Source organism: Vanessa tameamea, chromosome 8, assembly GCF_037043105.1.
Source record: "Vanessa tameamea isolate UH-Manoa-2023 chromosome 8, ilVanTame1 primary haplotype, whole genome shotgun sequence".
In the NCBI taxonomy this organism is placed as follows: domain Eukaryota; kingdom Metazoa; phylum Arthropoda; class Insecta; order Lepidoptera; family Nymphalidae; genus Vanessa; species Vanessa tameamea.
The window spans coordinates 4,308,043-4,320,240 of record NC_087316.1 but is presented as its reverse complement, the minus strand read 5'-3'; the positions used below and the strand labels follow the sequence as shown (position 1 = coordinate 4,320,240).

Here is a 12,198-nt window from a genome sequence, read left to right as displayed (position 1 = left end):
GGCGCCATCTGAAGTCGTTACAAAAACTAGTTTCTCTTGATTGGAAATTGACGTCGTAAATGGTATAAGATCGCGTAGAAGATCCCGAAGTAATTGTACCATTGGCTTGAGCGATACTCGTTAATCACGTTTCATAATAAAATTAAAATCATCGTCGTTTCAATAATTTTTTAACACACCTAGACGCAGCCATATAATAACGAGGCTTGTTTATGACGTTGCAATAATATCAGTATCAATTCGCAAGGTAGTTTATGTTTCGTGTCCATTACGTAATATAACTTGTAAATAAAATTGCGCAGTCAATTAGCGTAGGTATTGTATTGAATTGCGATTGGGATTGCCTTTTCTATTATTAGTTACGATCCTTTGGGACGGTATTATTATTTGTTACTCCGTACGGTAAGCAGAGATCGTTAGGATGATCAACACATTGTTGATTTTTTGACAACTGCTTTTTTAATGGACATCGAATTGGGACGAGTAGCTCTTTAACTTTTTGGCGTTCACTTGAAACTCTTTATTGTTCTTTATCTGGAATATCGCCAAATATGGTATTTTATCTATTTTTAAAAGTCTGTCCAACACTATATGCAAGCTTTATATTATTTATAACAGTCTGCATCGACGCCATTCCGTCTAGACTCTACACTAACTTTATTGAATATTCCCTAAGACCCGCCCATCCATTGCGTTCTGTTTCCGCATTCATCAACTTCATTTACTATACTTATGTAATTACCTAACGATTGGTCTGTGTCCAATGCCCTGTATTTATCGTTAAGGTATGTCATTTATTTTTGTAAGCACTATTTAGAACATGCTGCATTTTTACAATAGCTACAGTAAATCTATATTAAAACCAAACCATCATAGCCGTAATCACTGTTACTAAATGCATCTTTATGTGGTCTGTGGATTCGATCTCACCTTATCTTAAAATAATTATTTATTTAGGCCATGCTGGTGTTCTTCGTGGTGTTTATATTATATGTGTTTTCATGAATGGATCGCTTCTCATTTTCGGAGTAGAATTATTTAAAGTTTGCGTTTTCATTTATAGGATCGCAACATTCTTATTTAGAATCATTTTAAATAATGCATTAGTGCTTGTTTTTCTCTTCATAATTTCATCAGCAACTATAGATTTTACAATTACTTTTAAATAATTATTAGTAGAATAAAAAAATTCATCATTTAAATATACTAAAACGGTAAAAAAATCGACATTAAAATTTAATTTTCTTACTTTACTGCCCAAGACAAAAATTAAACATTAATTTATTAATAACACTTTATATCCTGTAATTGTATTAAATTTAATTAGTGCCTCTATTAATTTAAATAATGTGATGAGATGTGCTCTGGTTGAGATGAAGATTGCGGGTTCAAGCTTGTGTTCGTGAACGGTGAAAGAATATCGTGAAGAACATCGTGGTAGAATTTCACCCAAAACATGCAGTTGGGTGAAATTCAACCACATTTGTATCCATCACCTCACACCATCAGACCAAGCTGTTACTTTTCCTTCAGTAATGTAATATTACTCGAAGCAACCAGCTCAATATAACGTGATACACAATTACAAAATGTATACCATTAGTATAGGCTGAAGAAATATAATGATAGTGTTGTTCACACTAGTTGTAATATACCGATAATTTGAGTTATGTTATCGAATAATCAGCGCTCCCATCGCTTTATCGAGCTCACAATCGAATAACAGTTACATTTTGATTTATCACTTCTATTCAGGCGTAAGATCTTATTTATCTAGGTCTGAGGGTCGATCAGGAAATTGAGTTATTACGAGATGAACAGACGTAACGCGTTTGCTCATAATAGATGTGAGTGGCTCTGTTTTTGCTAAGAAACAGGTGCAAGTTATAAATTATATTTACGCATTTCATTCGCTCTAATTGTAGTATAAATCTAATACAGTATTTAATACGAGCCTTAAAGTAAATATATTGTCTGATTTAATATAATGGAACGCTAAAATTTTATTTATAATGGAGAACTTGATTAATTACATAATTAGAAATATTTTCTAATGTTAGAAACAGAGAAAAACTTTGTGACTTTCTGGAATTATGACTTACTATTATAGAATATAATAAATATGTTTTTCACGCAGCGACATAGCAACAAAGAAAACAATACATACCGTGTTTTGCATAGAAATAGAAAATGGATCAAAGATTGAAGTAAACTTTTTGTCCCTTATACGAGGCGACTCCCTGGATAAAAACTTAATTAATAAATAATATACTATACAATATTTTAAAAGATTGTAATAAATTTTTTGTTTAATAAATAAATACGTATATTGTAATATACATTTAGACCATTGTTTAGTCGACATAAATATTATTTCACGATACTTCTTGCCTACCATATGTAACAGAGGTGTTAAAATAAATACTATATGTCTATTTTCAGCCTTGTTTTAATATTTATTTAGTATGTTTCTGAATTTTTCTTTTATACTTTTGCAAAGTACTCGTGAGTTCAACGACATCTACTTTTAACAACTTAAAAATATTTTATTCAAATTTTATTATTATTTTAATCTAAATTGTGTATTGGTTTGTCCTTTTGTCACGAACGTCTGTGAACAACGGTCGACTTGATTTATTTTTATTTATACTTTATTACACATCATATAATAAAAACAAATGACATCAGAATAATAGAAAAACTAAGATATATGTAACTACTTGAGTTTTCACATGGAAACAATATATGGGCTGTAAATATATCATGGTAAGTATACAAACAAAGCATATAAACACTTCGTTTTATTACCTCTGGTGACAGGAGGGCTGGATTATTTTTTCGTCCAGATGATCGGAATTGCGATAAAACGGGGAAATGCTTCTAGCATTCTTGCCACCACACCACGTGATCATGATAAGCACAGTCGATATTTTTAATTTTTATTTGTTTTATATAAAGAGTATGTTTATACCTAAGGCCTTCATATAAATAAATAGTTTAGTCCAGAAGGTTTAATAGTATAGAAGTATATGTATATACTATTAATCTAAAAGATATAAGAAAACGAACCGGTAAAATCTAGTTTTTTCATATCATATATGTATTTTGTTTTGTTTTTTGATTTGTAATAAGTGTTAAACGTCTTTGATAATTCTTTAGATCTGCCTTATCTCGAATTCAGATGCTCTAATCAAGCAGTATGTTCTATCTTATCATTTCTTGTTCATAATCCGAAAACATCACAACGAATCTAATAACATTTTCTAGTTTCGTCATAAATTGTATAAAATTTAAACGGAGATTTTTAACTGTTGTTAAAGAACAAGCGATATTAATGACTCTTAACATTTCTATTTCTATTTGAATGATCTATTTAAAATCGAAATGTTTTTTTCATAAAGAATTACACTAGCTTATTGATTGTCAAAAAACTACAAAAAAAAAATTAAAACCTCCTTTTAGAGACCTAGAAAGGAATATAAAATATTTAGTAAACATACATATAATAATCACAAGACATACACATTATGTTCATAATTAATATGTATGTCGGTTTTTTTAAGAATTGATATTAAGTCTTATAAGGTCATGTTGAAAGAACTATACGTCTTATTTCACGGCTAATAATTTATGTTCAATAAACAAACATACTAATTTGAATTTGATGTAATGCTGTTATTATCTGCGGAGGCTGCGTTTAGGTGGCACAGTGTAAATTACTCTATTGACAAAACACTTACGTCAGTGTCTCTTTAAGACGCATTTACAAGTTCAAGGTGGCAAAACGTTTGGGATCTCCGTTTTTTCAATGTCGTTTAAAATTTGAAAAATATTTTCATTTCTTTTTTAATATACACAATATAAATATTGATCTTAAAACATTATATTGTTTATTTATTTATGTGACTTAAAATACTTTTTGTTTACACAACACAACAATTATTTAAAATATTTTTTAACAATAAAACGCACACACGTATATAAACACACACTCACATGACTAATTTATGACCTTATTGTTGTTTTATAATAAATAAATTATAAATATAAAATACAATGTGCCGCTTTGGTTAGGTTAGTAAGCTACATAGTAATTTTGTAACATCAAGTATTATGGCGTCATGTCTTTATATGCCCCGTGTACACAGTTGACTTATGGAAGCCCGCGTCTTTCCTATTTAAGCACATATCCCATCCAGTATGAAGCAAGTTCTGAGTCACCTTGTGGACCTACATAAGTAAACAACGGCTTAATCTCGGACATAAGATTTGCTTGAAACTTGATAAAAACTGTCCACGTTTTAATTTCTTAAATGGTGTTAAGACTCAAATGTTTCATAACTGTAACCTTATTAAAAATCGGAGAGATATTTTTTTACGTATCTATAAAACATTGTCAGGCAATGCATGTTATCTGGTATATTTATTTTTATCATTAGAAATCTTCCTAGGCATCCTTATTTAAAAATAAAATAACGTGTATACCACACGTAAACAGATATTTGTAGCCATATTTGTGGAACATTCGTTAAAATTTAATTCGTTAAACGTTTATCGTGAAATACTCACGTTATTTCATAGTATCGTAATAATTTCGAACACGAATCTACGTTCTATTTAAATGTTTTTCGATATTTCTCGATATGCTATTTATGCAGAAAGTCAAGGTTCCGTTCCCGTCTAACTTGGTGCTGCATTTATCATTGCCTACGATAACAATCTAGATTCTAGGCGGTAACTCGCAAGCGTGAGCCCGAAACAAAGACTTAACGCTTATCTTTAGCTTCGTGACTGTTATAATTCTCAGATGCCATATTCCATACATAGCTTCAATTCGTAGAATGTGTTCGCAGCGAGATGATGTATACAAGTTAAATGTCGCGCGCTTAAATGTCTTTGCAAAATTTACTCAATAGATTGCACAAACATTGGTATGTAAAATAAAATATTTGGAAAGTTTTAATTCGTTTCATGTCACTGTTCGTGATGGAGACTAATTTAATACCGACTCTTAGTACGTTAGTTACGCTAATAATTTCTATTGAGCGATTTGATCCCTGAACCATTCAGCCGAAGAATTTCATTACGACTATCGTTCTCTCTCAGATTCCGATTCCGTTTTCCTTGTTTCTCCACTTTCTTATTAATCTGTATTGTTGTTTTAACGTGACTAATTCGAAAAAATAAACTCGACGTTCCTTTATATTACGTATGTATCTTTCGGAGAATTCGAATCGAAGAGAATCATTTTCATCATCCGTTTTTATTCGTTTCATTCATAACAAATAAACTTTCGAAGTTATTACATTAATTAGTCAATATCAGATATTCAATGGCTCATTGATCTATTAGCTATTTTATAAGGCTTGGCTGATCTGAAGTGTTCAATTCAAACTCAATTCGAACTGAGAGTTTTCCTATCAATAAATCTTCAGTAGTGGATCAGTTTGGAAGTTGGGAAATGCCCGTGTTTACACTCTAGTGCCTCGAAAAGCACGTTAAACCACTGGCTGCGTTTGAACTATCTGTATTTAAGAGTGAACTATAAATATATCTTATGCTAATGTGTTTTGAAATGCCGCCGTGGCCCAAATCGGTCAGGAATATATAATGGCTTCTCTTTTTTACGTATAGCTAGACATACCTACATGTGGTCCTTTAATTTAGATAAAGTGTAAGTTTATCAATTAGCATGCGACTCGCGTTATGAGTATGGCTCATTATGAACCATTATCGTCGCGGGGGCGAATCGTGTTTAGACTTACAATCACTATTCACTCCATACGGGACCCTTAAGGGCGTTGATTATCAATTGAATTATTCAAATGCTGCAATTATGTACTGTTAACCGCAAACAATTTATGCAGCCCGGTCTCGGCCTTAATCTGTGATACTTAAACAATTATATCAATTACAAAACATAATGCATGCATTCGTTAAAATACTTGTATTATTATTGATTCGCTATTGACGCAAGGTTTCTTTTAATACTTTAATAGGTAAAAAATATACTCAACTACTTGTTCTTGTATGACGTATGGATACAAAAACAAGTGTCATTTTTTTCTTATCTTACGTTAAATGTTAAAAAAATACTTACCTATACACAGAACACAATCATTACTATTTGAATTTGGCATACCTGATGTTTTTACTTAGTTAAGCTTTTCATGAGATTACAAATTCATTCTATTTTTAAATAATAAGTTTTCGCTTTGCTGTATTTTTTTCTTGTTCAGTGTAAAATATTCTGTCGATGTTGCATGTGATAAAAAACTTCTAGAAGACTGACTGATCGCTTCTAAATTTTCAATGCTTAAAAAATAAGGAGATTAAAACTATTATATTAAATTATTTATAATTAAATGTTGAAAATATATCATATGCAATCCAAAATAGAGCGTAAGCAAGAGTTTTAAATTAGTTAATATTTTCTAACTTGAATAAACAAACAAACAAACTTGACTCCATTATTTAATTTTTATTTGTATATCTTTTAATAACCTGCCAGCCTGAAAACGTAACTTTCTTGTTTACTGTTTGAGTTGAATTTACTGGAAAAATTTCAACAAAAGTGCCGGTTTTAAAGTATTGTTTTCGTACCCATGACTCATGTTGATTTCAAGGACAATATGTGTCGATTGTACACAAACGCAGTTTCATAAATATTTCATTTACAAGTAATTGTATCTATATGTATGACTCATATAAATTTTTCTCTTAATGTTTTATCGAAGTTAACTTTAATAAAAGACTGCAATCATTATAAATTTTATACTATAAAAAATTCAAAAACTGTTACTTAATTACAAAATGATTTCTGATTAAACATGCAAATACAATCGACACTAAAGTAGGTAAGGCACGCAACAATTTCCATGTGTATTTTAAAGTACTTAACAATATCTGTATACCTCGTTCTTTTGAACAATATTTTTAGAGAAAAATACTTGAAGCATCTACCTGTCAAATGTTGTGAAAATTCAATTCAAACTGAGCGAAACTAAAGTAGATTAACAAACGAATAGAAGGACACGAGGCAATTGTAGGATTTCCTTGTTAGCCTAAACAACCTTAAAAATGATATAAAAAGTAAGGTTATTTCAAAATTTCCTTGTGCATACATCGCACTATTTAGATGAAATTGCGCTAAAATAACTTTAATTAAAGGATCGCGGTAGTAATGCAGCCGCCAACTCGGTCAGATTAATTATTTTCGTTCAGTTAATAGGTCTAGAACTTCAACAATTAGTCCGTGACACTTCCTTGGCAAAACGCACTGCGTCTGCTATGAAAAATTTTGTAGATACTATATATATTATGAAAAAACATTACACAAGTATGTTCAAAATTTTGAAATCCACAATCTTTCATAATTTAGAACAAAATTATTTATCTATCTCATTTAGACATATACAAAAACTAACGAAGCAATAATGAATATTAATTGCTTTGTTAGATATAACTTGTCTTTAGGTAGAATGTCATTGTCTCTGCTCCTCTGCTAATGATTTAATTTAAAAAAGTTGACTTGACTTCCTTATATGTTCTCGTCGGTTTCATTATCTCGCTATTTTAATTGATGGGAAACTTATTAAGTTCTTATTCACTGAAGTGTAATTGCCATTGAGAATTGCATTAGCCTTGCAGCCTGTATCAATTGCTAACAATCTCACATGCAGATGGATACCACGGGGGCAAACCATGTAATTGTCCTTAATTGACAATTTAACAACCATTCACTTGGAAAGTGGAATGTGAATTATTAACGGTTGAAAATGATATATCTGCCATTCAATCTATTGGGGATATATTTAATCGAATGATTAACACAAAAGGAATCTCAGCGAGTTCTAGTATTATTGATTGGCAGTTGTAAATAATGACATAATTAATTCAATAGTAAAAAATAACATTTAAAGAATTGTCTTCTGCATTCTTATCGACATATGTGGAGTTATTTTTTGTCATAACATCGAATAATATATAATATATGAAGATGAAATGGTTCTAATACAAAATATTATAAACGAGAACGAGAACATGAAATCACGTCACGTCATTAGTTTAAATTAAAAACGGGTAAAACTGCAAAGCGAAGCAACTTAGATAATAATATTGTATAAATCTTCTCTAAAACGCGCTGAATATTCTGGTATAAGTTTTGTGCATATTGATTCAGTAGATTTTTCAGTTAGTGTTACAAAATATCTCTACATTTATTGCTACGGATAATGTAATAACTGATTATCAACAACGTGCATATAAAATCAAGGACACTGCTTAGTTTTAACAATCATTCATTTCACTTTTTGTCATCATGAACTTGACCATAACCTCAACCGCAAACGTGACCATTGCGCTTAGTGTTTACAGTTCTATATGGCTTATTACGAAGTACTCTCGTTTATTCAATAGTCAAATAATACAGCGTCGGCAACACAATTACATCATTTATTAGTGTTTTTTTTAATGTCACAAAATAAACTTCGTCTAGTTTTAGATTATAGTGTTTGTACAATTATAGGTATACGAATCAACTGATTGCAGTATCATACAGGGGGAGGTACATTAGTAAATTGGAGAGACGCCTGTTTTGTCTAGCTGTTGACATCATATTTATGGGTCAGATCAATTGATTTTTTAACGTTCCAAATTTTTCTTTGTTTAATTTATGAATAACTCATAAAATATTTTAAAATGTAAGAACTCACATTTTTTTCACTATAATGAATATCTCCTTACCATAACAATACAGGTCGTTCAAATGACAAGAAAAATATGTCCTCTTGTGATGTAAATGTTGTTCATTATAGATGTTTAAGAATTTACAGTCGTTACGGTACAAAGCGTTTCCGACATACATACATACGTTATTCGCAAAAGGCAGGCGCGTGCTCGTTCTCTGGTACAATATTTAAAGGCACTATATATAATACAAATAGTATTTTTATTATAAGTAAAGTCGAATGAATGTACTAAACCTAATACTGATTTTAAAAAAGTTGTCATTTTATATTTATAAAAATGTCGTTACTATTAACTTGCACGTCTGGTAATAACCAGGAGAAAAATTAATCATGATAAATGTCTTTTGATTTACGTTATGCAAGTATTAATAAAAAAACACTTAATTCAGCCTTGAACTTCGAGGAAAATTATACAATCGCTCTGTCCGTGGCAGATTCACATCATCGTCATTATTTATAAAATTGTGTAATTTATCGACTTCACGTTAAGTTATTACGAAACATCTAGAATTTTATGTTAACAATACGTTACTAAAATATCTGTAAACAAACATTCGCTGATCAATTTTATTGAACAACAGCTGGCCAAAGGTATCGAGGGTCTTTCGTTGTACTTTTCTTCCGCATAACTAAGTAAGCATGTGGGCGCGTAGGGAATGAGATGAGCTGGTAACTTTACATCAGAGTTATGATTGTGAGCCCACGCGCTACGACAAGGCCGGTCCGTTGCGCAGTTGTCGCAGATGATTAATCAGACTATGGGCGATCAGTGCCGGACACACGCCAATACAAGCTGGCTGGACTGACTTTTCGTGATTAAATAGCACCAGGCATTACTAGAGATTAGACAATGTAAGTCATAATAAATTTGCTATATCAACAGTATCCAGTTATTAACATGATAACGCTTAACATATCCGTATAAATTTCTAGATACGTCATACATCTTATCAATTAAATAAAACGAAAAATAATATCAAATAAATTTATGATAGGTATGTTTTAATATCCAAACTAACTGCATCATTAGCAGCAATTAGTGATTCCATTCATAAAGCATCTTGACTTAAAATTTCTCCCTATTCACGTGTTTCTAGAAAGGCGTTTGAATGTTTGTAATCGTGTCGTGCACTACTCTATTTTTATAGCGTACAACCTTCAAGGTTAAACAAGTCATATATAAGTTATCTTGCTTAATTTCCATTCGTTTTGTTACGCCATGTGCAACGTACTCTGTTAATAGTTTATGATCTTTCGTAACTTCTTCGTCTACGGTTTTATGTTTTGCATGTCATTTTTTTCGTTTTGCTTTACGTGTCTTTGTTTTTGTTGTCATAGACGGCAGCTCCTCGGACACGCTGCGAAAGTTAAGCGACGACTCATCGAGAAAACATTTATCAGGTAGGTGTTACCAGATTTGTAAGTTTAAAAAAAAAAAAAAATGTTTGAAGCACCTTCAAATATTATCATTGCATGGAAATATACCGAGCATGACCATGCTTTGTTTTTCGTATGTTTGTGCGCGCAAAAACTCGTTACATAACACCATAGTGTACGTGTACATAGCATTTATCAAGTTACATTTTCATTATTATCACGCTTCTGCACGACGAATGTGGAGCAGATTTAATCGAAGCAGACGAAGACGAAGTTAGCAGCAGTCTGCCGGAAAGACCGCGATCACGTCGCAAGGCATCTAGTAAGTTTGTTTTACTAATATGACGAATGACGAAGGACGAAGATTTGATAAGATGTTAACGAATGTCTTAATCAATACACCGGACACTGTATATAATCTAAATAATGAAAATGTACGCTAAATGAAGGTGGAGGGACGAATACTTCATTTGTTTGTAACATCAGCGATGGTGATGGGCTTTAATATATGAATGTGTCTCTACTATTATCAGCACATAATGATCGGGAAAAATAAAACATTAAATAAACTAATGAAAATGAAATTAAAAAAAATGCATGCTCGAATAAATTTAATGGGTACTTAAATGATTTAAACAAATACAGGACAGTAATCTTATTTAAAAATAATATATAGTTTAAGTAAGTAATATACATTAGGTTGATCTATTTTTAAATTTGATGTCAGTTGGCTATTGGCCCACCTACGTCCTCTACAGTCTCTGCAATTAACTTCATTGTCTTATGATAATAAATCATATTTTTTATTCAATTTATTTTGTAAACAATCATACCTTTTTTTCTGAATGCGTAGTTTGTATCATAAACTTAAGATTTTGCACTTAATGTGTGTGTTATTATATCACAAGCTGTCAAAGCTATATTGATTACAAACGCATGCTAGTGTGCTGGTAGTAGTGGCTAATGCACGTGTTTGTGACTTGTGTGCGACGCAGCCAGCAGCAGGTCGAGCATAACTTCGATGGACACGCTATGGGAGAAATATCCGCGACGTTTGAGCGAGGCAGGACTGAGACGCTCCTCAGGTAAGTAACAATGCACATAAATCTTTCGAAAACAAACATATTTGAGTGTAAAAAAATTTACCGCACCAGCAAAACCACGATAGTAAACCTTCAATGGTTTGAAATAGTTAATGTAGATAGAACTTTACAAGTAAGTCGATATAATATTCCTGTTAATAATATTTTATCAATGCGTGTATTGAATACATAAACGTTTATAGCTCAATTTTAAACACAATAAATGAAAATGAAAGCGTATTCTTATCGAATTCGTTTTGCATGACGCAATACTCAAATATGATTGTTATTGAACAGTTTAGTTATTCATGACGTTCATTTTCATAATAGTTGTTTGCATTGCATTCACAGTTTGAAATCGCCTTTTTATGGATTTTCAATGTATAGCTATTTCATAAGGTATCATGCTGTATGTGCTTGGTGTTTGTAGGCACTTTATCGTAGAATGAAAACACTTCAAATGTCAAATGCAGTTTGTTCCTTTAAGTATCGTCACAAGCGAAAGTTCACAGGTGCATACTTCTCGAGTAATGTTTAAACACAACTATATATGCAAACTGGAATGCAAATAGTTCCATAATGGTCGTTGCACTTACATCAACTGTATTCAAGTCGTGCGTGCATCGTAAATATGTGTGAAGAATAGAGAATGTGAGGGGATATCCATATTCAAGTGACTATAAATTTCAATCCTTTTACAGAAAGTGACTTTCTTCAAGTATTTTCTCTTTGTAACTTATTTCGTAAGATTTCCGGGGGTTTATATAATTGCTCGGAGTTTATCTAATGCTTTGCAATACTGACATTCCAGATCACAGTGTCATTCTAACTGAGGACACTGACAGCTTTATAATCGGCGAACGCGTGTGGGTGGGCGGTACTAAGCCCGGTCAGATCGCGTATATCGGTGAGACACAGTTCGCTCCAGGCGAGTGGGCCGGCATTGTACTTGACGACGCTATAGGTGAGTAATATTTTATGAACGAATT

General features: G+C 31.7%; 1 protein-coding gene across 19 annotated transcripts in view; it reads left to right on the top strand.

Annotated features, from left to right (window-relative positions):
- The window catches only part of LOC113400108 (CAP-Gly domain-containing linker protein 1), a 48,341-nt gene that overhangs the window by 21,058 nt on the left and 15,085 nt on the right, over nt 1–12,198 (top strand). For 8 of the 19 annotated variants that reach the window (XM_064215536.1, XM_026639518.2, XM_064215537.1 and 5 more), the window contains 4 exons: nt 10,089–10,151; nt 10,375–10,449; nt 11,123–11,212; nt 12,021–12,173. In XM_064215536.1, coding sequence (XP_064071606.1) covers nt 10,089–10,151; nt 10,375–10,449; nt 11,123–11,212; nt 12,021–12,173 — 381 coding nt within the window. Of the gene's footprint in view, nt 1–9,356; nt 9,603–10,088; nt 10,152–10,374; nt 10,450–11,122; nt 11,213–12,020; nt 12,174–12,198 lie in introns of those variants that run through there. The other 11 variants (XM_026639520.2, XM_026639526.2, XM_026639521.2 and 8 more) reach the window with 7 other exon arrangements.